Source organism: Poromitra crassiceps, assembly GCF_964638095.1.
Source record: "Poromitra crassiceps genome assembly, chromosome: 10".
NCBI lineage: Eukaryota > Metazoa > Chordata > Actinopteri > Beryciformes > Melamphaidae > Poromitra > Poromitra crassiceps.
Genome location: NC_139631.1, coordinates 53,299,963 through 53,327,940, shown reverse-complemented (window position 1 = coordinate 53,327,940; position 27,978 = coordinate 53,299,963). Strand labels below are relative to the sequence as shown.

At 45.4% G+C, this 27,978-nt stretch overlaps 1 protein-coding gene and 1 pseudogene across 3 annotated transcripts; both read left to right on the top strand.

Annotated features, from left to right (window-relative positions):
• The first annotated feature begins 47 nt into the window (after nt 1–47).
• On the top strand, nt 48–1,813 carry LOC310784513 (coatomer subunit delta pseudogene; annotated as a pseudogene). The gene is made up of 3 exons: nt 48–1,112; nt 1,160–1,486; nt 1,742–1,813. The product of its transcript is annotated as a coatomer subunit delta pseudogene (transcript).
• Nucleotides 1,814–4,027: 2,214 nt separating this feature from the next.
• On the top strand, nt 4,028–27,216 carry fam189a2 (family with sequence similarity 189 member A2; the record flags this gene model as incomplete). 2 transcript variants are annotated; one of them, XM_083644759.1, is made up of 11 exons in its annotated part: nt 4,028–4,333; nt 11,172–11,228; nt 11,444–11,554; nt 12,166–12,285; nt 12,748–12,855; nt 14,415–14,548; nt 18,489–18,627; nt 20,873–20,945; nt 21,214–21,366; nt 23,600–23,925; nt 25,587–27,216. In XM_083644759.1, the coding sequence occupies 11 exons, from the start codon at nt 4,028–4,030 to the stop codon at nt 25,971–25,973; spliced, it is 1,914 nt and encodes a 637-aa protein (XP_083500885.1). In that variant the 3' UTR covers nt 25,974–27,216. The 2 variants fall into 2 exon arrangements, with proteins under 2 accessions (XP_083500885.1, XP_083500886.1); XM_083644760.1 differs by lacking the exon at nt 4,028–4,333 and adding an exon at nt 10,893–10,994.
• Nucleotides 27,217–27,978: the final 762 nt, after the last annotated feature.

Below are 27,978 nucleotides of genomic sequence, written 5' to 3'. Positions count from 1 at the left end.
GACGACGACTACGAAGGACTGAAGATCGTTGCACACGTAAACCCAAAATGGTGCTGTTGGCAGCGGCGGTGTGCACCAAGGCAGGCAAGGCCATTGTATCACGCCAGTTTGTGGAAATGACGCGAACACGCATCGAGGGCCTCCTGGCTGCCTTCCCTAAACTGATGAACACGGGCAAGCAGCACACTTTTGTGGAGACAGAGAGCGTCCGCTACATGTACCAGCCACTGGAGAAGCTCTACATGGTCCTCATCACCACCAAGAACAGCAACATCCTGGAGGACCTGGAGACGCTCAGACTCTTCTCTCGTGTGATACCAGAGTACTGTTATGTGCTGGAGGAGAGTGAAATATGGGAGCACTGTTTCAACCTGATCTTCGCCTTTGATGAGATCGTGGCCTTAGGCTACAGAGAGAATGTCAACCTGGCCCAGATACGCACGTCCACAGAGATGGACTCCCATGAGGAGAAGGTTTTCTGTGCTGTCAGAGAGACCCAGGAGAGGCACGCCAAGGCGGAGATGAGGAGGAAGGCCCAGGAGTTGCAGCAGGCCAGGTGGGACGCAGAGCGCTCCGGGAAGAAGGTGCCAGCGTTCGGAGGCTTTGAGAGCACCATCATGGCCAGCATCTCCTCAGGATCCATCATCACAGACACCATCAACATGACCAAGATCTCGCCTTTTCCAGTCAGACCAAGTGGATCTAGTAAGGCTCTGAAATTGGGTGCTAGAGGGAAAGAGGTCGACAACTTTGTTGACAAGCTCAACTCCGAGGGTGAAACCATCCTGCCCGCCCCGGGAAACAGGCTCAGATACATCCAAAGCTCTGCCACCACCAGTCAATGAAGAGAGTGGAGGATAAGATCTCTCTGACTTGTGGCCGCCATGGCGAGCGACCCTACAGAACATGGAGATTCTGGGCATGGTCACGCTACGAGTCATGGAGGAGAAGAACCAACGCATCCGCCTCATGATCAACAACAATGCCAACAAAGGACTGCAGCTACAAACACATCCCAATGTGGACAAGCGGTTGTTCACAGCTGAGTCGCTGATTGGCCTGCAGAACTCCGAGAAGTCCTTCCCTCTCAACAATGATGATGTTGTGCTCAGGTGGAGGCTGCAGACAACAGAGAAGTCCCTCATACCTCTAACCTCAGGTGGAGGCTGCAGACAACAGAGAAGTCCCTCATACCTCTAACCATAAACTGCTGGCCTTCAGAGAGTCATGTGATCATCCAATATGAGCTGCAGGAAGAGAGGCTTGAACTCAGCATCCCCGTACCGTCTGGTGCCGGAGCCCCGGTGATCAGCCACCTGGAGGGCGAGTACAAATACGACAGCGAAACGTCCTGGAGTGGTGCCTACCGGTCATCCATGCCAACAACAAGAGTGGCAGCCTAGAGTTCAGCGTCGCCGGCCGGCCCAACGACTTCTTCCCCATCAATGTATCATTTTTTTTTTTTTTATCATTCATTTTTTATTTTGTAGGCAAAGCATACATTCATACATTACTTACATTATCCTATGAATACCATACAATTATGAATATTTATAAACCCATCCCTCTACCCTCCCCCCCAATGCCCTCCCCACCCCCCACCCCTTACCACCAATCCGGCTATTGCAACTGACCATTATAAATTAAATCAAAAACAGAAACAAAAACAAAAACAGGCAGACATCAAATAAAAATAATCACCCCATCAACGTATCCTTCATGTCAAAGTGCAACTAAGTGACTCTACGGTGGCGACAACCCCGTCAGATTCTCTTCACAAACCTTCGTCGTCGACAAATACAGAATCCTGTAAAACAAGAAGAAAGCATCCAAATGAAAGAAAACATGGGGACCATTCTTCATGGTGATGGATGGCTTGCAGTTCTCCGATATCCTGGAGGACTGATTCCTGTTGCTCTTCTCCCGCCAGGTTAGGATGCTCTGGTTAGGATGCTCTGGGATGTGTTGCTCTTCTCCCACCAGGTTAGGATGCTCTGGTTAGGATGCTCTGGGATGTGTTGCTCTTCTCCCACCAGGTTAGGATGCTCTGGGATGTGTTGCTCTTCTCCCACCAGGTTATGATGTTCTGGGATGTGTTGCTCTTCTCCCACCAGGTTAGGATGCTCTGGGATGTGTTGCTCTTCTCCCGCCAGGTTAGGATGCTCTGGTTAGGATGTTCTGGTTAGGATGCTCTGGTTAGGATGCTCTGGGATGTGTTGCTCTTCTCCCACCAGGTTAGGATGCTCTGGTTAGGATGCTCTGGGATGTGTTGCTCTTCTCCCACCAGGTTAGGATGTTCTGGTTAGGATGCTCTGGGATGTGTTGCTCTTCTCCCACCAGGTTAGGATGCTCTGGTTAGGATGCTCTGGGATGTGTTGCTCTTCTCCCACCAGGTTAGGATGTTCTGGTTAGGATGCTCTGGGATGTGTTGCTCTTCTCCCACCAGGTTAGGATGTTCTGGTTAGGATGCTCTGGGATGTGTTGCTCTTCTCCCACCAGGTTAGGATGCTCTGGTTAGGATGCTCTGGGATGTGTTGCTCTTCTCCCACCAGGTTAGGATGCTCAGGTTAGGATGCTCTGGGATGTGTTGCTCTTCTCCCGCCAGGTTAGGATGCTCTGGTTAGGATCCTCTGGGATGTGTTGCTCTTCTCCCACCAGGTTAGGATGCTCAGGTTATGATGCTCTGGGATGTGTTGCTCTTCTCCCGCCAGGTTAGGATGTTCTGGTTAGGATGCTCTGGGATGTGTTGCTCTTCTCCCACCAGGTTAGGATGCTCTGGGATGTATTGCTCGTCTCCCGCCAGGTTAGGATGCTCTGGGATGTGTTGCTCTTCTCCCACCAGGTTAGGATGCTCTGGGATGTGTTGCTCTTCTCCCACCAGGTTAGGATGCTCTGGTTAGGATGCTCTGGGATGTGTTGCTCTTCTCCGGCCAGGTTAGGATGTTCTGGTTAGGATGCTCTGGGATGTGTTGCTCTTCTCCGGCCAGGTTAGGATGCTCTGGGATGTGTTGCTCTTCTCCGGCCAGGTTAGGATGCTCTAGGATGTGTTGCTCGTCTCCCGCCAGGTTATGATGCTCTGGGATGTGTTGCTCTTCTCCGGCCAGGTTAGGATGTTCTGGTTAGGATGCTCTGGGATGTGTTGCTCTTCTCCCGCCAGGTTATGATGCTCTGGGATGTGTTGCTCTTCTCCGGCCAGGTTAGGATGCTCTCGGATATGTTGGGCTTAAATTAATTATGTCTGTTGTGTTCAGGATCTATCTATCTCTATCCTACTTTTATAAATATATATATCCTACTATATATAAATATATATATCCTACTATATATATCAATATATATATACTCAATATATATATCCTACTATATATATATATATATAAAATATAAATGGCATCTCACGTGCTCGATTCCTAGGCTCGCCCACTGCGTGGGCTTATTAGCTTGAATTTATTAGCCTCAGCCAGGAAGGATGACATCATTGATGACATCAGCACTGCTATATGTTTTCCTTCTTTTTTCTTTCTTTTTGTATTTATGTGTTGTACCCCTCATATGGGCATTTTGTGTGTGTACATATTGTTATTGTTCAATTGAATTTGTACAATAAAAAGTGAAGAAAAAAAATATGGCATCACATCATTAGGTAATCAGGGCAATCACCTAATTATAAACATAAACACACACGCACACACGCACACACGCACACACACACACACACACACACACACACACAGAGCTATGCCCCCCTCCTCCTCTCTCTGGCTTTTCTGCTTCCGCTGCCAAAGTATGTGAAAGTCAATACAAGCCCAACGGTCCGGCTCCACTCAGCTGTCCCAGACCAGGACCAGGAGGACCCGCCCTCCATCCGTAAACCGACCCTTCCGACCCGTCTCCGTTTAGCTCAGGCCTGCCTGTCTGTCTGCCCAGCACCAGGGGCGCGCTGCTCTGGTTGGGTCTGCCTGTCTGTCTGCCCGGTCAGGGTGAGCTGTTGTTTTCCAGGCTCACAGTCAGAGTTTTATTAGATCAGATGTCGCTCCCGGTCGTGCTGCCGGGTTCCTGCTGTCCGGTAGCCGGGGCTCCGCAGCTGGCAGACCCGTCTCACCGGAGCCGACCCCCGCGCGGCTTGTCCCCCGCCTCCTCGCCTCGCATGGCCGGCGTGGGCGGCGTGGGCGGCGGCTCGTCTCGGTCGCTGCTGCCCGGCCGGCCGCTGCTGTCGCTGGGCTTGCTGCAGCTGCTGCTCGGCGGCTCCATGGTGGCTCTGTCTTTCGGAGCGCTGTCCCTCAGCAACTCAGCGCCCATCCGGACCTCCTGTCCTTTCTGGGCAGGCTCCTCGGTGAGTCAATCTCAGCCGCCATGGCTTTCGTGTGCGTGCGTGCGCACGACCATTGTTTTGCTTTTATCACGTGTAGCCTATTTATCAACAGGTCGTATCAAACATCAACAGCCAGCCTGTTGCCAGACATGTGGCTGTGGAAGAGGCATTTACATGCTATCATTGCTATGCGACAAATTGCAAAAAAAAAAAGTAATAAGACTGTAAACCTATTTTTATGGAGGTGCTATATATAATTTAGGTTTACGTTCTGGACAGCTATGCTCTTATGTTGAAGGCAGGAAACGGAAGTGTGTGTCTTGTTGGCGGGGCGCTTGACGCTGTGTTATGCTAGCTAGACCAAAGACGATTTCAAATTAGTCACTGTTTTGACTCAGCACCTGGAAAAGACATGTGCGTGTATACTTTGACTTACCTGCCCTGCACCTTCTCTCTGCCCAGTCATGCAGAGGATATTATGTTAGGTCTACACTAGCTTCTGTTAGGTCTACACTACCTTCTGTTAGGTCTACACTAGCTTCTGTTAGATCTACACTAGCTTTCATTCTGTTAGGTCTACACTAGCTTCTGTTAGGTCTACACTAGCTTCTGTTAGGTCTACACTAGCTTCTGTTAGGTCTACACTACCTTCTGTTAGGTCTACACTTCCTTCTGTTAGGTCTACACTAGCTTCTGTTAGGTCTACACTAGCTTCTGTTAGGTCTACACTAGCTTCTGTTAGGTCTACACTAGCTTTCATTCTGTTAGGTCTACACTAGCTTATGTTAGGTCTACACTAGCTTTCATTCTGTTAGGTCTACACTAGCTTCTGTTAGGTCTACACTAGCTTCTGTTAGGTCTACACTAGCTTTCATTCTGTTAGGTCTACACTAGCTTATGTTAGGTCTACACTAGCTTTCATTCTGTTAGGTCTACACTAGCTTCTGTTAGGTCTACACTAGCTTCTGTTAGGTCTACACTAGCTTTCATTCTGTTAGGTCTACACTAGCTTCTGTTAGGTCTACACTAGCTTTCATTCTGTTAGGTCTACACTAGCTTCTGTTAGGTCTACACTAGCTTCTGTTAGGTCTACACTAGCTTTCATTCTGTTAGGTCTACACTAGCTTCTGTTAGGTCTACACTAGCTTTCATTATGTTAGGTCTACACTAGCTTCTGTTAGGTCTACACTTCCTTCTGTTAGGTCTACACTAGCTTCTGTTAGGTCTACACTTCCTTCTGTTAGGTCTACACTAGCTTCTGTTAGGTCTACACTTCCTTCTGTTAGGTCTACACTACCTTCTGTTAGGTCTACACTAGCTTCTGTTAGGTCTACACTACCTTCTGTTAGGTCTACACTAGCTTCTGTTAGGTCTACACTACCTTCTGTTAGGTCTACACTACCTTCTGTTAGGTCTACACTAGCTTCTGTTAGGTCTACACTAGCCTCTGTTAGGTCTACACTAGCTTCTGTTAGGTCTACACTAGCTTCTGTTAGGTCTACACTAGCTTCTGTTAGGTCTACACTACCTTCTGTTAGGTCTACACTAGCTTCTGTTAGGTCTACACTAGCTTCTGTTAGGTCTACACTACCTTCTGTTAGGTCTACACTAGCTTTCATTTGAGTTCAGTGATGATGAGTCCACGGCAGAATGAGGAGACCTGCTGTCAGTGGAGTATTGGTGAAAGCCCTGTGGATGTGCTGTAGCCCAGTGAAGCTTACATTACCTGGAGAGAATCCCTGTACACCGTCCTGATTGTATCTGCCCATCGATTCAGAGCTATTAAAGGATAAACCCTATCACTTTCCACTACAGCTCGCCCCCAGTCTCCTCCAGTCTCGCCTCTGGGCTATAGATGTCTCTGTCTTTCACACCGTGCTCTACAGAGGGCAGTATGTCTGTTGTGTGACGGCAGTGATTCACTGGGCCTACAGTAGGCGATATGTTTGGCAGCGAACAAACAAAGAAGTGGTGGATTGTCAGATTGTAGCATGTGGTAGTAGGGACTCCAGTTCAAACATCCCACACTGGAAGGCAGCGACGCAGAGAAGAAGAAATCCACATATGTGTTGTAGTGGAGGGTCCACGTGTACAGATCTGAAGACAAATATAGTTAGAGAAAAACACTCACGGGTGTAGCAACTAGGGTTTGTCTGATAATGCCCCCCATACTGATAATCTTTAGACTCAATTCACTGATGATAGCCCATATTTTGTTGTAGTCAATATCATTACATTAGACTATTTTCAGTGTTATAGAGAGGTTTCCTGCTTATCATCACACTACAGCTGTACAGTGAACAGTGTTACAGAGGTAACACTGCGAGGCGGCCATTACTGTTTTGCTAGCGACATTCCTGATTGGCCGGTTACGATGTCAACTACGAGGCGGGTTGCTGATTGGCTCGTCTGCTTTGCAGTTTCTGCAGAAAGCCCTCTTAGAGTTGAGGCCGACGGTCTGGTAGAACGAAATGAAATCAATGTGAGTTCACGTGACCGGCTGGTTTACCAGGCTACATTCTAAGAGGGGTTCTGTTGGTCCGGGTTCCATATCCTGAAAAGTGTATGAGGATTGCCAGACAGTTCGTATCTCAGTCTTTCTATGTGTAAAATGCTCACCAATTCGTTTAACCAGGTCTCAAATCTAGAGGACTTCCTATCTCACTGAGCAAAGTACCCATCTTAGCAGAACATTCTGTAACAGGGTCATTGTATGCACAACATGCATGGGACCATGGGCCTTTCTAAATAGTAAATACAGCTGATAGTTCACATTTACAAAGCAGATTAATTTGATGGTGGTGGGAAGAAAACAACACAAGTACAGTATTGCTTTAGAAACTAAGTGAACCAGGAAGCAGTGACCTCAAGAAAAGAATGTTTGCTTTTAACTCGGTCTCTGACCCAAATAGGCCCGACTGTTTATTTCTGGAAGGCCTAATGCGCCTCCTGCTCTTTCCAATTTTAGACCAACACCATCTTGTGTGTGTGTGTGTGTGTTTGTCTGTGTGTGTGTCTGTGTGTCTGTGTGTCTGTGTTGTGAGAAGTAAAATAATAAAGACAGAGGAATTTGGCATTCTTGTATGCTTACAGTATTGTGTATATACTGTATACACGTGTATATATATACATATGTGTGTATATATACACACATGTGTATATATACACGTGTGTATATATACACATGTGTATATATATATATATACATGTAGTGTATGTTTGTGTTTTGCCGCTTTCTGTGAGAGATTTATTTGAACAATCTGTTCCATGTCAGCCTTTTTCATGCTCATGATCGAGTTGGAGGAAACGCTAAATAATAACTCCATTAATCTGAGTAGCAGATGGGGAGACCGAAAAATACAGGCTTATGTGAAAAATGCCTTGCAATATTCCTTAGGGAGTAGTAGAAATTGTGTTTTAGTATAATATGTGTTATTTATATATTATATATATTATATATATTATTATATATGATCTAATGACATGAACCCGTCCAGTCTGTCCAAACTGTCAGTCTGATCTAATGACATGAACCAGTCCACAGTCTGTCCAAACTGTCAATCTGATCTAATGACATGAACCAGTCCACAGTATGTCCAAACTGTCAGTCTGATCTAACGACATGAACCAGTCCACAGTCTGTCCAAACTGTCAGTCTGATCTAATGACATGAACCAGTCCACAGTCTGTCCAAACTGTCAGTCTGATCTAATGACATGAACCAGTCCACAGTCTGTCCAAACTGTCAATCTGATCTAATGACATGAACCAGTCCACAGTATGTCCAAACTGTCAGTCTGATCTAATGACAGAACCAGTCCACAGTCTGTCCAAACAGTCAATCTGATCTAATGACATGAACCAGTCCACAGTCTGTCCAAACTGTCAGTCTGATCTAACGACATGAACCAGTCCACAGTATGTCCAAACTGTCAGTCTGATCTAATGACATGAACCAGTCCACAGTCTGTCCAAACAGTCAATCTGATCTAATGACAGAACTAGGGATGCTCCGATCCGCGTTTTTCGCCTCCGATATCGATACCGATATGTGGGGGGCCAGTATCGGCCGATACCGAGTACCGATCCGATACCAGTGCTTGACATTAACGGCTGTCCAGTTGCCCTTGGCAACCATAAAAAAAATGGCCTGTGGTTGCCTCAGTGGCAACCACATTTTAAACAATAGGGACAGCAAACAGCAAAATATGTACCCCAAAATAAACATGTTTCTTATATTCCTAAAACCCTAAATCAATATTAATCACACACAGACTCTCTCTCTCATCTCCCCCATGCAGCCCTGCAGTCGCTAGGCATCAGCTTTTGGTTGCCGAAACTGTAATATGGTTGCCATTCTTAGTCACCTTATATTTAAGATACTATGCACTTAGTCAACTGGCATGGGTTGGTGGTACAATATGGAAATGATTCCTGTCAGAGAATCCTTTGTTGTTTGAGCTTTGATTATTTCCATGAACTGAGTTGAACATACAGATATTACAGGATTTGAAATAAACATAAGCAAATAAATGGTCTTGAGTTTAATGTAAATCCAACAAATATGACAGTTATTTCTGTTATACAATAGCTAAGTACACTGTGTATTGATATAAGTAACTAACGTTACCTCTCTTGTTTAGCACATATTAACAGATTGTCTTAATAAGGGAGAGTAATAAACATTTCAACTGTGTCCATACACCAATAAACCAATACAGAATTAGGCTACTATTATTAGCGCACAATAATCAACATTAGCCTACATAATCCTACATTAGCCTGAACAGCACTGATAATAAGGTAAGGTAACTTCATCTGAAAAGTAGGCTACTTAAACCGTCAGTCAATTGAGCAAGACCGTCGCAAGTAGGCTTTAAGGCTATTCTAAACAAACAAACAGAATGAGGTACAATTATTCACAACATAAGTATCACAGCTTACATGTAGGCTATGTGCTCACGCAAACTTCAGGGTGATAGACAGTCCATATTATTGTCTCTGCACAGCGTTTCAACGACAGGTTGTCTCTGGACAGCGTTTCACCACATGAGCATGCAACAGCTGCTGCTGGTTAAAGATCGTTAACTAGCTGCGGAGTCGGAGTTGCTCAATCAAGCACGGCTGCGTCAGGGAGATGAGAGAGGGAGAGAGAGGGTCCGTGTGTGTGATGTCAGCTTATCAACAGGGCAGCCCTGTGTCAAACTGGTTGGCGTAGCTAGCATGAAATACCTCCAAATAGGTGATCCTTTGGCTTGCTCCATGCTGTTAGCTGCTGCTGCCTAGCCTACATCAGCTTGTTTGGAAACAGTCTACCCCAGGCGTGCTGAGCACGTTGCTAGCGTATGACATCACACGCTGCACACACATAGAATTAGAGTGAATAGAACGGCCCCTATGGATCGGTCTATGGATCGGGCCATTTGCCACCGATACCCGATCTAGAATTTTGTGCTATATCGGGGCCGATACCCGATACCAATATCGGATCGGCGCATCCCTAGACAGAACCAGTCCACAGTCTGTCCAAACTGTCAATCTGATCTAATGACATGAACCATTCCACAGTATGTCCAAACTGTCAGTCTGATCTAACGACATGAACCAGTCCACAGTATGTCCAAACTGTCAGTCTGATCTAATGACATGAACCAGTCCACAGTCTGTCCAAACTGTCAGTCTGATCTAATGACATGAACCAGTCCACAGTCTGTCCAAACTGTCAGTCTGATCTAATGACATGAACCAGTCCACAGTCTGTCCGAACTGTCAGTCTGATCTAACGACATGAACCAGTCCACAGTCTGTCCGAACTGTCAATCTGATCTAATGACATGAACCAGTCCACAGTCTGTCCAAACTGTCAGTCTGATCTAATGACATGAACCTGTCCACAGTCTGTCCAAACTGTCAGTCTGATCTAATGACATGAACCAGTCCACAGTATGTCCAAACTGTCAATCTGATCTAATGACATGAACCAGTCCACAGTCTGTCCAAACTGTCAGTCTGATCTAATGACATGAACCAGTCCACAGTCTGTCCGAACTGTCAATCTGATCTAATGACATGAACCAGTCCACAGTCTGTCCAAACTGTCAGTCTGATCTAATGACATGAACCCATCCACAGTCTGTCCGAACTGTCAGTCTGATCTAATGACATGAACCAGTCCACAGTCTGTCCAAACTGTCAGTCTGATCTAATGACATGAACCAGTCCACAGTCTGTCCGAACTGTCAGTCTGATCTAATGACATGAACCAGTCCACAGTCTGTCCGAACTGTCAGTCTGATCTAATGACATGAACCCATCCACAGTCTGTCCGAACTGTCAGTCTGATCTAATTTCATGAACCAGTCCACAGTCTGTCCAAACTGTCAATCTGATCTAATGACATGAACCAGTCCACAGTCTGTCCAAACTGTCAGTCTGATCTAATGACATGAACTAATCCCAGGTGGGCGGTGATGTATTGTACATATAAGTATCATGATTGGCCTGATGGTTCAAACACCGCCCCATCGGGAAACGAGAGGCAATCTGACAAAGCGCCACCGCAGTAAGCAGGAAGCAGGAAGCAGGAAGCAGGAAGCAGCACGCGTCCCAGACGGACTGACTCACCCGAAAATACCTTATGACCGGGGTGCCGCCTCGCGCTGCTGTGCAAACCCATTTTTGTGTAAGGAAGAACATTAACCATCAGTACACCGTGCCCTGCACTCATTCAGCCTATAGGTTTGTGTGTGTGTGTGTGTGTGTGTGTGTGTGTGTGTGTGTGTGTGTGTGTGTGTGTGTACTGTGCACTGTGCACACCACACACACACCTCTCTAATCAGTCTCCTTCATGTGTTTCCAGGTGATTCTCTCAGGTATCGTAGGCTTAACAACATGGAGGAGGCCGATGCTGCTGCTGGTAAGAGAAAGCATTTTTCTACCTTCCATAAGGCAGTGATTATTTACTCCCCATTATGATCCATCTCTCTTTCCTCCCTCCTCCTCCTCCTCCTCCCTCCTCCTCCTCCTCCTCCTCCTCCTCCTCCTCCTCCTCCTCCCTCCTCCTCCTCCCTCCTCCTCCTCCTCCTCCCTCCTCCCTCCTCCTCCTCCTCCTCCTCCTCCTCCTCCCTGCAGGTCAATGTGTTTGTGCTGCTGTCGGTGGTGTGTGTGCTCCTCAACCTGGCCGGCTTCATTCTCTGCTGCCAGGGAGCCCAGCTGGTCTCCAGCATGACCAACTGTCAACTGGTGAGACGTGTGTGTGTGTGTGTGTGTGTGTGTGTGTGTGTGTGTGTGTGTCTGTCTGTCTGTCTGTCTGTCTGTCTGTCTGTCTGTCTGTCTGTCTGTCTGTCTGTTTGTGTGCGCGTGTGTGTGTGTCTGTCGACGGGTGTGTTTGTTTTGGCCATCTGATTGGTGGTTCATCCTTCTCTTCCTCCTTAGTGGAAACTCATTAGCAACATGTTAAAACAATGACATCACCTCTGTTCATCCCACGGCTGCTGTTATTTCATAACAATAGAAATAGACGGAGACAAGATGGCTGCCCCATTTTCAATTCAGATTCATTGCTCAGATCCGATGTTTTTGTTTGGCTGTTCACATAATTGTTTTAATGTGGTCGTTCTTGCTAGCCTTCTTGTGTAGACGGCGTATACAGAGTCTAAGGTTGGGAGCGTGGTTCACTTCCCACAATTCTCTGTGCCGTTTTTACAACCCGGACCAAGTCTGCAATGCAGCTGGCATACCACACGGTGGCGCAGTAGCAGAGTATGCTCTCTATTGTGCTCCTGTGAAAGTTTATACTAGATGCTGAGTGGGGAGTTTGGCCTTTTTCAGCAACCACTTGTCTGTTATTTCAGAGCGAGGCGGGCGATGTGTGTTACTGCTGCGCCCTCACGCCCAGCTCCAAATGTCCAGAGGAGAAGCTGCTGCTGCTGCACCCTGCACCCTCCTGCACCACCATGAGGACACTGCTCAAGGTGGGGTGGGGGTGGGGGGGAATATGCCTATCTATGTCTATCTCACTATAAAAAAAAACTAATCTTTCATACTTACTAATTTATATTAATTTATGTATATGTCAATCTATATTACACATACATACATACATACACATGATAATGAATTCAGAGAGCATGAAATCCATTGGTTAATTTTTTAATTGTTACATTGCTATGGTTACAGCTCTGCTACAGTGTGTGTAGCCCATGGATGCTAGTTACAGTCATTGCTATGGTTACAGTTCTAGCTTGTAGATGTTTATATGGTTGCAGTTCTAGCTTGTAGATGTTTCTATGGTTACAGTTCTTTGTCTCGCGAATTGCAAATAGAATGACAAATGTATTAATAAAACCCATCGGACTCAGTGTGCAAGGTGTTTTTCAGATGACTGTGTGTGCAAAGAGCTTAACTCTTCTGATTGTGTCTCTTTGGTCTCCCAGAAAGTCTTGTTTGCGCTGTGCGCTCTGAATGCTCTGACCACAGCGGTGTGCCTCATGGCGGCTGCCCTGCGTTACCTCCAGATCTTCACAACAAGACCTCCGTGCATGGTACCATACCTCCATGACCCTACAACCTCCACACCTCCATGACCAGACAACCTCCACACCTCCATGACCCTACAACCTCCACACCTCCATGACCCTACAACCTGAACACCTCCATGACCCTACAACCTGAACACCTCCATGACCCTACACCTGAACACCTCCATGACCAGACAACCTCCACACCTCCATGACCCTACAACCTGAATACCTCCATGACTCTACAACCTGAACACCTCCACGACCCTACAACCTGAACACCTCCATGACTCTACAACCTGAACACCTCCATGACCCTACAACCTCCACACCTCCATGACCCTACAACCTGAACACCTCCATGACCCTACAACCTGAACACCTCCATGACCCTACAACCTTCACACCTCCATGACCCTACAACCTCCACACCTCCATTACCCTACAACCTGAATACCTCCATGACCCTACAACCTGAACACCTCCACGACCCTACAACCTGAATACCTCCATGACCCTACAACCTGAACACCTCCACGACCCTACAACCTGAACACCTCCATGACCCTACAACCTGAACACCTCCATGACCCTACAACCTGAACACCTCCATGACCCTACAACCTCCACACCTCCATGACCCTACAACCTGAACACCTCCATGACCCTACAACCTGAATACCTCCATGACCCTACAACCTGAACACCTCCATTACCCTACAACCTCCACACCTCCATGACCCTACAACCTGAACACCTCCATGACCCTACAACCTGAATACCTCCATGACCCTACAACCTCCACACCTCCATGACTCTACAACCTCCACACCTCCATGACCCTACAACCTCCACACCTCCATGACTCTACAACCTCCACACCTCCATGACTCTACAACCTCCACACCTCCATGACCCTACAACCTGAACACCTCCATGACCCTACAACCTGAATACCTCCATGACCCTACAACCTGAACACCTCCATTACCCTACAACCTCCACACCTCCATGACCCTACAACCTGAACACCTCCATGACCCTACAACCTGAATACCTCCATGACCCTACAACCTCCACACCTCCATGACTCTACAACCTCCACACCTCCATGACCCTACAACCTCCACACCTCCATGACTCTACAACCTCCACACCTCCATGACTCTACAACCTCCACACCTCCATGACTCTACAACCTCCACACCTCCATGACCCTACAACCTTCACACCTCCATGACTCTACTACATGAACACCTCCATAACCCTACAACCTCCACACCTCCATGACCATGCAATCTCCACACCAGGCAGTTGTGATTGATTACTGATGTAGGCTCTATTGAGCTTGGGTCCAGCGACAAACTACAACCCACAATCTGACCAATAAGCACACTGCAAAACCCACAATCTGACCAATAAGCACACTGCAAAACCCACAATCTGACCAATAAGCACACTGCAATTCACTTGTCAGATATATTCCCCGAAACATTCCAAAGTCTGTGTACATTTCCTTTTCTTGACTTGTTAGACATGACTGCTTGTTGATTTATGATGAAGTCATCACTGTTCTGTGATAGGATGAGCCCCGGGCCACGGTGGAGGAAGGGGAGGAGCCTACTCTGGCCCCGGACCCAGATGAGTTTGTGGCTCCAGCTCCTCCCCCCTCCTACTTCTCCACCTTCTACTCATACACGCCACGCCTGGCTCGCCGGTAATGCCACACACACACACACACACACACACACACACACACACAGGAAACTAGGTGAAGATAATGTGAGATATATTTTTTTTTGATACAGCTGTTTGGAATGAGCAAGAAATGCAGATTTAAGTGAGAATTCCCAGTGAACCATTCTAAAAGTACTGTGGTCTAGTAGCCTGGTACCAGAAATGGCAATTATTTCTGGGACAATCAATCAACCAACAAACAGTTGTTGTCATGACAGGAGCCCAGGAAGAATAGCTGCAGCTCTGCTGTAGTTAATGGGGATCTTAAATAAAGACAAAGGCCAATTGAGCTGAACAGTCACGTGACATCTCTTGCCCCGGAAGAGGGTTCCCCATTCACCCCCCCCCCCGTCTTTATTTTTTGCTAAAAGTGAAATGTTTTATGATCACTCACGAGTCAGTAGGTCACAGGTTAGTAGGGTCATCTGTGGCACTTCCGTGACCGTGGAGAGCGAAGGTCCGTTTCTCAATGGATTTGTCATCTAGGAGGGTTAATAAACAAATTTAGCCGGGGTGTATTTTTAAAAAAGGCGGGGAAAATATTTGAGAGACCAAAATCCAAAATGTCTGCCGTGGAAATGAACTTTTTAATGGTTTGACCTACAATGATGCACAATACATGGTTTCAGAGCTTATTCTGGTCAAGGAATACATATTTGGTGTTTATATAATGATTTGACTTATTTTTTACCTTCAAATACAAGATGGCTGCCAATTTTGAGCTCTAAAAGGCAGTTTTTTCAAAATCGTCATAGAGCCTTCATATTAGGCTTGAATGACAGGTCTTCTCATGATGAGTTGAATAATATACAGTATAAGTACACAGAAGTAATCTCTGAGGTCATTAAAGTCAATGTTTGTGTGTAAACAACAGTTGCTGATTTGCGGTTTCCCATTAAATAGGGTAGGCTACTGAGAATATGGTGTCCAGTTCATCCCATCACATTTTCATAATGAACCAAAAACAATTTTGCACTATAGCCTAACATAAAATAGTATTCTGTATGCAAAGCTAGCAAGGTTAGTTGCTTGAGCTGAATTTAAAGGTCAACTCAAAACAAACAATGAAATTAACTTTGAAATTAAAACTGAATCCTAGGCTATTAAATTTCATCAGCACACAGTAAAGGAAACTTGTCTTTGAACTCAGCTGACTGTCTAGTCCTAATCGCTGTTGTGCAATGTCCCTTTTCAGTGAAGTTTTAGTTTTTGTTAAGAGTATGGACTTTTAATCTTGACCTTGTTGGTAGGCAACGGCCCTTTTTCAGTCAAGCATTTTCAGATTAGCCCAGTCAGTCTGTGAAGCAGTCAGTGTCAGCACTTGCGCGAGCTCGCTTTTTCTCTAACTAATGTTAACATTACACACTTTAAGACACTTTGTTTGAGGATATAAAAGGAGGTACGGTGGGGTAGTGGTAAGCACTATCGCCTCACAGCTCGAAGGTCGTGGGTTCGATTCCCACCTGGGACGATGTGAACGCTGAAGGAATGCGTGCCCGTCCGCATGTCCTCGAGTGCCCACCGCCCGGGTGGGGTCGTCAAAAGGGCCTTTCTGTGTGGAGTTTGCATGTTCTCCCCGTGCCTCCCGGGGGTTTCCTTCATATAGGAACCCCCTTCACCAAAAACATGCAATATCCTGGTTGCTAATGTGGTTCCTCCTCTGGTCGTTAAGGGCGCCTGTTCAGAGGGAGGGGAACTGGTTGGAATAGTGTGAACCTCCCACGTGCTATGTCCTACCGGTGAAGCTTCCCCTGTCAGGTGAAAAGAAGCGGCTGGCTAACTGCCCATGTCTCGGAGGAAGCATGGAGCCAGTTTCGGCTCTCCCCAGATCGGCAGAGGGTGGAGTAGCAACCAGGATAAAGAAATTACGTTAGCACTAATGGGGGATAAAAATGGGATAAAAAATCGGGGGGGGAATATATAAAAAAGAAAAAGAAAAAGAAAACTTTGTTTGAGGTTATCAACGTTATTCACTAGTCTAAAGATAGTTCTACCATCAAGAACATATAAAACAAAAGCAAAAACAATTTTTCATTGTCATCATTGATATTTGGTGTTAGCTAACGTTAGGTAACGTTATTATTTTTAGCTAAAGTTAATGTTATCTGTCTCCACAATTCTGTCAACTGACATATGCATTTGCTTTTGAAAATAAACAGCGTATAACAGCAATATAATATAACAGTAATATAATAGCGAGTTGCTTTCCCTCCCAATGAAAGACAAAGCACACAATGTCCTATGAATGTGTCCTAAAATGTGACAAGCCTTGCAAGCCCACCGATACAATAAATCAAGGCAAATGGGACAGCTTACAATTAAAAGCCCAAGACTGGTCAGGACTTGATAAATTTGATGATGTTTACACGCCCACCTCCTGGGAAGATGGGGCAACCAATCGGTACATGCATTCGTCATGTTATATTTCTATTTAATCTTCAGTTATGCTTAAGCAAGCCAGGCTGTTTATTTTCAAAAGCAAATGCATATGTCAGTTGACAGAAGTGTGGAGACAGATAACATTAACTTTAGCTAAAAATAATAACGTTACCTAACGTTAGCTAACACCAAATATCAATGATGACTTCTGCAAATAAAAATTGTTTTTGCTTTTGTTTTATATGTTCTTGATGGTAGAACTATCTTTAGACTAGTGAATAACGTTGATATCCTCAAACAAAGTCTCTTAAACTGTGTAATGTTAACATTAGTTAGAGAAAAGGCGAGCTCGCGCAAGTGCTGACACTGACTGCTTCACAGACTGACTGAGCTAATCTGAAAATGCTTGACTGAAAAAGGGCCGTTGCCTACCAACAAGGTCAAGATTAAAAGTCCATACTCTTAACAAAAACTAAAACTTCACTGAAAAGGGACATTGCACAACAGGGATTAGGACTAGACAGTCAGCTGAGTTCAAAGACAAGTTTCCTTTACTGTGTGCTGATGAAATTTAGTAGCCTAGGATTCCGTTTTAATTTCAAAGTTAATTTCATTGTTTGTTTTGAGTTGACCTTTAAATTCAGCTCAAGCAACTAACCTTGCTAGCTTTGCATACAGAATACTATTTTATGTTAGGCTATAGTGCAAAATTGTTTTTGGTTCATTATGAAAATGTGATGGGATGAACTGGACACCATATTCTCAGTAGCCTACCCTATTTAATGGGAAACCGCAAATCAGCAACTGTTGTTTACACACAAACATTGACTTTATTGACCTCAGAGATTACTTCTGTGTACTTATACTGTATATTATTCAACTAATCATGAGAAGACCTGTCATTCAAGCCTAATATGAAGGCTCTATGACGATTTTGAAAAAACTGCCTTTTAGAGCTCAAAATTGGCAGCCATCTTGTATTTGAAGGTCAAAAATAAGTCAAATCATTATATAAACACCAAATATGTATTCCTTGACCAGAATAAGCTCTGAAACCATGTATTGTGCATCATTGTAGGTCAAAGCATTAAAAAGTTCATTTCCACAGCAGCCATTTTGGATTTTGGTCTCTCAAATATTTTCCCCGCCTTTTTAAAAAATACACCCCGGCTAAATTTGTTTATTAACCCTCCAAGATGACAAATCCATTGAGAAACGGACCTTCGCTCTCCACGGTCACGGAAGTGCCACAGATGACCCTACTAGGTTGGCTTGGATCCAGCCTTAAAACTTATATATGGATTTTTCTAAATGTCTGTGGAGTAAATGAATGGGGAACTCTCTTCCGGGGCAAGAGATGTCACGTGACTGTTCAGCTCTATTACCCAGATTTTAGTTTTCTTTCCCCCAGGGTTGATGGTATCTGGGCAGTGGAAGTGTTATGGCAATAACTTGAACTCATGAGTTGTGTTGTCTGGCTTGTGTGTTTCAGGATGTTTGAACTCATGAGTTGTGTTGTCTGTCTGGCTTGTGTGTTTCAGGATGTTTGGGGACAGTGTGATCCCCCTACCTCATATCTATGGGGCTCGGATTAAAGGGGTGGAAGTCTTCTGCCCCTTAGATCCTCCTCCTCCATACGAGGCTGTCGCTGGAAGCTCCGCCCACACTACAGTCACTCAGGTACACAGTACACAGTACACTAGCTTAGCATCATGACACTACAGTCACTCAGGTACACAGTACACAGTACACTAGCTTAGCATCATGACACTACAGTCACTCAGGTACACAGTAAACTAGCTTAGCATCATGACACTACAGTCACTCAGGTACACAGTAAACTAGCTTAGCGTCATGACACAAGTCACTCAGGTACACAGTAAACTAGCTTAGCATCAGGACACTACAGTCACTCAGGTACACAGTGAACTAGCTTAGCGTCATGACATTACAGTCACTCAGGTACACAGTAAACTAGCTTAGCATCATGACACTACAGTCACTCAGGTACACAGTAAACTAGCTTAGCATCATGACACTACAGTCACTCAGGTACACAGTACACTAGCTTAGCATCATGACACTACAGTCAATCAGGTACACAGTACACTAGCTTAGCATCATGACACTACAGTCAATCAGGTACACAGTAAACTAGCTTAGCGTCATGACACTACAGTCACTCAGGTACACAGTAAACTAGCTTAGCGTCATGACATTACAGTCAATCAGGTACACAGTAAACTAGCTTAGCGTCATGACACTACATTCAATCAGGTACACAGTAAACTAGCTTAGCATCATGACACTACAGTCAATCAGGTACACAGTAAACTAGCTTAGCGTCATGACACTACAGTCACTCAGGTACACAGTACACTAGCTTAGCGTCATGACACTACAGTCACTCAGGTACACAGTAAACTAGCTTAGCATCATGACACTACAGTCAATCAGGTACACAGTAAACTAGCTTAGCATCATGACACTACATTCAATCAGGTACACAGTAAACTAGCTTAGCGTCATGACACTACAGTCACTCAGGTACACAGTACACTAGCTTAGCGTCATGACACTACAGTCACTCAGGTACACAGTAAACTAGCTTAGCGTCATGACACTACAGTCACTCAGGTACACAGTAAACTAGCTTAGCATCATGACACTACAGTCACTCAGGTACACAGTACACTAGCTTAGCGTCATGACACTACAGTCACTCAGGTACACAGTAAACTAGCTTAGCATCATGACACTACAGTCAATCAGGTACACAGTAAACTAGCTTAGCGTCATGACACTACAGTCACTCAGGTACACAGTAAACTAGCTTAGCGTCATGACACTACAGTCACTCAGGTACACAGTAAACTAGCTTAGCGTCATGACACTACATTCAATCAGGTACACAGTAAACTAGCTTAGCATCATGACACTACAGTCACTCAGGTACACAGTAAACTAGCTTAGCGTCATGACACTACAGTCACTCAGGTACACAGTAAACTAGCTTAGCATCATGACACTACAGTCACTCAGGTACACAGTAAACTAGCTTAGCGTCATGACACTACAGTCACTCAGGTACACAGTAAACTAGCTTAGCGTCATGACACTACAGTCACTCAGGTACACAGTAAACTAGCTTAGCATCATGACACTACAGTCACTCAGGTACACAGTAAACTAGCTTAGCGTCATGACACTACAGTCACTCAGGTACACAGTAAACTAGCTTAGCATCATGACACTACAGTCACTCAGGTACACAGTAAACTAGCTTAGCATCATGACACTACATTCCATCAGGTACACAGTAAACTAGCTTAGCGTCATGACACTACAGCCACCCAGGTACACAGTAAACTAGCTTAGCGTCATGACACTACAGTCACTCAGGTACACAGTACACTAGCTTAGCATCATGACACTACATTCCATCAGGTACACAGTAAACTAGCTTAGCGTCATGACACTACAGTCACTCAGGTACACAGTAAACTAGCTTAGCGTCATGACACTACAGTCACTCAGGTACACAGTAAACTAGCTTAGCATCATGACACTACAGTCACTCAGGTACACAGTAAACTAGCTTAGCATCATGACACTACAGTCAATCAGGTACACAGTAAACTAGCTTAGCGTCATGACACTACAGTCAATCAGGTACACAGTAAACTAGCTTAGCATCATGACACTACAGTCACTCAGGTACACAGTAAACTAGCTTAGCATCATGACATTACAGTCAATCAGGTACACAGTAAACTAGCTTAGCATCATGACACTACAGTCAATCAGGTACACAGTAAACTAGCTTAGCGTCATGACATTACAGTCAATCAGGTACACAGTAAACTAGCTTAGTGAATTCTATGATAGGTTTGTATTAGAATAGCAGCGTGTCCTCTTCTTTCAGGAGACAGAGATCGCCATGACAGAGCTGACGGTAAACGAGACTACCAGCCCTGAGGAAGGAACCTCTGTCCAAGGTAGGACACACATTCACACACAGAACCTCTGTCCAAGGTAGGACACACATTCACACACAGAACCTCTGTCCACCTTATCTCCACATCTCCACATTATACCTGTCTGTTCACATCAGCTGTGTCAACCCGACGGCCCGTCACATTTTTGGGGAGTTGCATTGCGAGGGCGAGTACAAATTGTGCTTCAGAAACTGCGATTCATTGTGTGTGTGTGTGTGTGTGTGTGTGTGTGTGTGTCTTTGCGTGTCTTTGCTGTTTTCTGTCTTAGACATAAGCCCCCCATCGGTATTGGCAGTACCAGTCCCGGTGGCCCAGGCCCATCCCCTTTGTCAGCAGCACACCTCATCACTGAGACCCTGGAGGAGACCCAGGATCCAGCGCTCCAACAGTGACCCTGTCCTGCTGGACCTGCCTGCTAAAGGTTGGCTTTCCCTTTGCCCCCTGCCTGCTTATCTAGTTTCAGAAATATTTTACAGCTTTTCCCCGCTGACCAATTATTTGTAAGTATTTTTTCTCTTGCAGTTTTTTCCTTGTATATATTTATTTGTTATTGTTACTGTGGGAGGGTCTGTGAGACGTAGGAGGAGCCCGGCCTGGAGTCACCCACACAGGGCCTTAAAGACCCTCCATGCACCGAAGGGCCTTACAATACTGCGGTGTAGCACTAACTCTATTGCAGCGGATTGGGAGGTGATCACTCACTTTCCCCTAGGGTCCTCCCTCTCCATTTACACGTGTTATATTTTTATGTCTTTATCCTTTTATCTTTTTATTCTTTTAGTAGCTGTTCCTTTATATTTATTTTTTATATATTTTTATTTTTCCCTGTTTGATTGCTTGATTGTTTTTATCATGCATCTGTAAAGCACCTTGTGAAGTCCTTGGATTTTAAAGCGTGCTATATAAATTGAATTTATTATTATTATTATTATCAACCCTTCCGCGGGCAACGTTGCAGACAGAGTAGGAAGGCTGATCAGTGAGCGGCTGCTTCTGGGACGCGGGTCGGGGTCTTAATCGGCCTTGGCCGGGTCTACTGGGCGAGGGTGTATGATGTTGACAGACCCGAAACACCCCACGACCCCAGCTAACATCACTGATGACGCGTCCCAGCGCATGCTGTAGCATGTATTTTAAACCTGGGAAAATGCCAGTTTAAGTCAGTAGGGTCTTTCACACCGGCCATGAAAGCCGAAAAATGCGCGGAAATTAGGATTCGCGGCTCCGATGTGAAAGGCATAAACGCGCGTTGGTGGGTAATTATTGTACGCCTTTTGTCCCGGCACCAAAGGTTGTCACATCGCCGTATTGGCGGACAACCCGCCTCCACTTGAAAGGTCGTCGTAGCGAGCCGGAAAAGGTGCGAATGGTCAGCTCATTCATAAAAAAATTACAGGGGAAATCACCTCATGTATCAAGAAAGTGACAAGTGAAAGTAAAAAAAGTAGACTGATAGACAGACCTATCTCCACACACCACACTGTGCGAGGCAGCGCTTCATACGAATCGCTCATAAGATCGTGGTGTTTTTGCAATGTCAGCGTAGGTAATTATTATGTATATTAACTTTATTACAACTTTGGCATGACAATATCTGCTGCTTTACCTTAACACAGTGTGAGTGTTACAGTTACAACAGCCAACTAGTCCGCTGCTCTCGCTTCAGGCAGCCTCGCACTGTCCCCCTGTCTAGTGCAGGCTGCGGCTGAACAGAACGCACTGAGGTGAGGTGTCAAGATTTCATCTCTGAGCTCTCTGATAGGCTATTGCTTGATGTGTAACCAATCAGATAGCGCTGTGGGCGGGACATTGCTCCAGACACAGAACTACTGTAGGAGGGGATTCTTCCAGGTGCAGCAGCCGCAAATTAGCGCATTTTTTTATTAAGTTATGATATCGGCAAACAGCCAATGAAAATGCCGATACAGATCTCCTCAGCGGACTAGGAGAAGGAGGAAAGTCTGTTGTTGAATTGAATTCGTTCATCATACAGTAGCCTAGGCTACACTAACCTATGAAAATATTAATTTGGGCTAGGAGGAGCTGGAAATCCCTCTGCTCGCCTTTCAATGCGGGAGCGGGGGATTTCACCTGAAAGTACAGAGCAGCACGGTAATGTGGCCGTGCTGCTTGGCTCTGTGTGAAAGCAATTTCTGTGGCGAGGCGGCTGGCTTTACGGGACTCCTAAACGGCTATTTTTCCGCGATCTGTGTATGAAAGAGCCTAGTACTCTTCTGGCTGTTGTGGCTGCCTTCGCAGCACATACTGTATCCTGAGGCTGTCCGTTAGCTGAACACACTTTTTACCTGCACTTTGAATGCAGACGGTAGCTGCACAAAGCAACACCTTAAAGTTTTAAACAAATGCTGTAGCAGAATGCACTTTACAACGGCTCTCACCATATTTTAGGTATGTTTGAATGTATGAATTGGATAATTGTTTTTGCTGTTCTTATTTCTTTTTTTTTATCACCTGTGTGTTTTCTATGTTTTCTGTCCGTTTTTAAGAGCTGCAATGAGACAAATTCATATCAACTCTGTTGACATGACAATAATGTAATAATATTCAATCTTCAATCTGAAAAACACAAAACACCATCCCAGTCCACGTCATGTCAACTAATAATCCCCTTTCCCTCTCCTTTCTCCTCCTAGTGCTGAGCAGCGATGCTCCCCTTGCTGCTTCCCTTCAGACCACTGATTCTTCCACCCAGACCTCCCAGCCCGCGTTGGCTGCTCAGACCCAGGGACAGGTCACCCTACGGCGGGGGAGGGAGCGCCGCCGGCCCCGGCCTTCCTCCATGGTAGACTACCAGAGCTACCAGCACACCCAGCAGCTGGTCAGGAGAATACTGGAGCAGCCGGCCGCCCAGGGCCTGGCCCCCGAGCTCCAGGAGCTGGTGGACAGCATACGAGATGTCCTCCAGTCAGATCAGGAGCACATGGAGGAAGCTGTCCGCTGTGCCAGCTACATAGAACAGGTAGGAGTTCAGATAGGGACAGGGAGAGGTATGATGCATAGTCTACAGATCATCTGGAATCTCACAAGCTTATTTCAAAGTATAGTTTTACAAGCTAGCAGTCACTTCACATTGGATGAAGTTTGAACTACAGCAAGAATATACTAGGTTTACTGCAGTGTATACAATACAGAAACTTAACGTAGCAAAACATCTAATCACATAACCAGCGAGTTGACTACATTGAAGAGTCTCCCCGTGCCTCCTGGTTGTTTCCTTCATATAGGAACCCCTCAGCAAAACATGCAATATCCTGGTTGCTAATGTGGTTCCTCCTCTGGTCGTTAAGGGCGCCTGTTCGGAGGGAGGGGAACTGGTTGGAATAGCGTGAACCTCCCACGTGCTATGTCCTACCGGTGAAGCTTCTTCCCCTGTCAGGTGAAAAGAAGCGGCTGGCTAACTGCCCATGTCTCGGAGGAAGCATGGAGCCAGTTTCGGCTTTTCCCAGATCGGCAGAGGGTGGAGTAGCAACCAGGATAAATAAATTAAATTAGCACTAATGGGGGATAAAAATGGGATTAAAAATTGGGGGGGCGGGGATGGAGCACTCTGCTGTCTAAATTTCACAAATCGTTTTTAATTTAAAACAAATGCTCTTTATTATGTATGAAAGTACCAATCAGATTTATTTACTTATTAATTGAAGGTGGTGGAACGGTGCATTTTAAGCCCTGATAGTACCTTTTGTTTTCATCATGCAATGACATTTTACATGTCCATTCTTAGCTTCATACAGAACACAATTAGAATCAGAATTATTTTAACAGGGTTAGAACAGGCTTAGTACAGGGTTAGAACAGGGTTAGAACAGGGTTAGTACAGGCTTAGTACAGGGTTAGAACAGGGTTAGTAGTAGTACGATATGGATCTTTTCTGCTCTACTAAACACAACTGAACAAACTTCATGTCCCTTAACAATGAATTCCTGGTAGAGGGGTCTCTTGTGCTTCAGCCCCCCCACAGAGGGAGGTTGGTGCTCTCAGGACAGGACAGTATTCACAACAGAAAGAAATGGGTAAACCCAAGAAGGACCTGGACCACTCAATTCACTGGAATACATTTAATTCACTTATACCAACGTTTTGACGCGACAGCGTCTTCATCAGAGTGACGACATTATCGGCGTCATATAGGCAAGTGCGTCACGCGGACGTCACATGAGGTGAGGTCACTAGGATTGCGCGTGGTGCGAGGCAGCGTGTCTGGTCTTCATCTTGAAACTAGGTCGAGACCACCATTTCAATTTTGACTCTGATGAAGACGCTGTCGCGTCAAAACGTTGGTATAAGTGAATTACTGCACCTATAAGTGAATTACATGTATTCCAGTGAATTGAGTGGTCCAGGTCCTTCTTGGGTTTACCCATTTATTTCTGGAATTAATTCCTGGTGTAATTTTTCTTGTTCTGCCCATTTATAGTTTCACAACCTTCATTAGATATGTTCAGTAAGCTGGTTTGCAAGCTTTTTTTTCTCTTTTTTTTAACTTGGTGTTATTTGTATTTACAAGTAGCATTAAAATATCTTTTAAATTTGGCATTCTGAAATCTGCAGATACAAGCGATTCATCATTTAGACTCGTTCCAACAGCATTAAGGCCTTAACACTGCTGCTTCCTTTCAGGTGTTTACTGAGACGGAGATGGGTCAGTGTTTCCCGGCCAGTCAGCCTGTGGTCTCCCGGCGTCGACCTCCTCAGCAGCAGCAGGGCGGCTCTTCCCAGACTCTCCCTCTGCCCCCCAGGAGGAGGCCTGGTCTGCTCCACCTGCGGAGCTGTGGGGACCTCAGCTCCTTCACCTGGGAGGCAATACAGCCTGCGGAGCACCAAGGAACTACTGCAAAGCTGGGGTCGAGGGCGGGCTCTAGGACGGGGTCGAGGGTGGGGTCGAGGACGGGGTCGAGGGTGGGGTCTAGGACAGGGTCGAGGGTGGGGTCTAGGACAGGGTCACGCCTAGATCACCATGAGCGCCCCCACAGTCTGATAGGGGTCTTCAGAGAGACGGTGCTTTGAAGAGACATCATTGTATTGCCTAACAGAAATCTTTTGGGCCACAACTGGTAGAAACTGGGACTGTTGTTTCTAAACAATTAGAGAAAGCTGTTAAAAAAGACATTCAGCAACTCATGGACTGCAAATATCTGTTGAGGAGGCGTAGCGTTTGTGACGTGTGCATATGATGTGTGTGTAAGCACGTGTCCATATAGTGTACCCTCCCCCCCCCCCCCACACACACACACACACCCTCCCTCCCCTGGGCACCAGCAGTGGTTGCTCCTGAAAAGCGTTGCAGCCGGCGTTCCAAAGTTGCCAAACGTTGAACTTCTCAGAAAGACGCCGAGTGACGGAGATGCTGGCCATTTCCCATAGCAACAAGAAATATGGAGAAAGTGAAAGAGCTGGTTGAGAAATACGTAATCAGTGAATTTGCATTATTGTAACAGCGACCTTAAAGGCAGTATGGATTATACCAGACATGTATTGGGAATGATCTGGTAAGCCAAACTTGCTTGTTCCACAACACTGTTTGGTCTGCTTGAAGTGCTAACCAGCTGATTACTGAACTAGCAGCTGGTCAGCTAACTAACCAGCTGATTACCGAACTAGCAGCTGGTCAGCTAACTAACCAGCTGATTACTGAACTAGCAGCAGGTCAGCTAACTAACCAGCTGATTACTAGCAGCTGGTCAGCTAACTAATCAGCTGATTACTGAACTAGCAGCTGGTCAGCTAACTAACCAGCTGATTACTGAACTAGCAGCTGGTCAGCTAACATCAGGTGACGTTGCTGTGATCTGGCTTTTATTTATTTCAACCCACAAAAAGTGCCTCAGCAAAAAAACGCAAGGTAAAAAATCAACGCTATATGGACACACGCCCTAATACGCAAATGCAAATGTTGAAAGTATGTGCCATGCTAATAGTGTTTTTGCGATTGTTAATTTTTCAAACAGAAAAATATGGCCACCTGTATTGAAACATAGTAGCCAGAATCCAAAGGTTTTATATGGTTTCTAAAAGTTTATTATAATAATATATACTGTATCTTGAAATAAATCTGCATTTACTTCAGTCAACGCCTGTTGCTATACATGCATAATGGTGTGATGGCAATGCTTTGACATGTACAGTATGTTGATATTATTAAAAGGTCAGAGGTATTGGCTTAACCCGGGGTCACGACCCTGAGGTTGGGAACCACTGGCTGAACCATATTCAGGTCACAGATAAGGCGTGTGTTGTCTTCTTTGTAAAGCACGTCTAATGAAATGGGCCTGGATGTCATTGAATGGTCTGCATTGATCGTGGAGGCAAACACACCTACCATTAGGGATGGATGGTATAGTCCACCAATACTGAACAATACAGTGTGCCTTGCTTTCATCACTGTGACCTGTGTGACCAGTTTCATCTCTTGTCCAGTAGCAGTAGTAATAATGATCATAATAAAAACATTTAATATATATTTTTGGGGCATTTTTGCCTTTATTCGACAGGACAGTGGGCAGAGAGATGGAGAGAGAGGGGATGACATGCGGCAAAGGACCACGGGTCAGATCCGAACCCAGTTCAGCCGTGTGAAGGACTAAGCCTTTGTGGTACACGCTCTACCAGGTGAGCGACCGAGACGCCCCCTTATAATTTATACAGTAATAATACAGTTTGTTAAAATTGGTTACAGACATTTGTCTTCAAAACTCTTATTTTCATTGCTTTGACACTAAATGCATTCAATGACCACAATGTTCAAAATTCTCAAATTCATTTTCAGTTCAAGTTCAATACTTTATTGCTATTTCAACCAGTTGATTGGGATTTGATGTAGTGCAGCTCAAAATACAACACAGTTCATGCATACATATAATTTCTTCCAGACCCAAAGATGATCAAATGTACACAAGTAAAAGGGAAAAGAAAAAGGGAAAACATTCCCTCCCTGTCCTGACCTCATGACCTCATGACCTCATGCCAAGCCAATCAGAGACATCCAATTAAAAAGGACTGTAGAGCAAATATG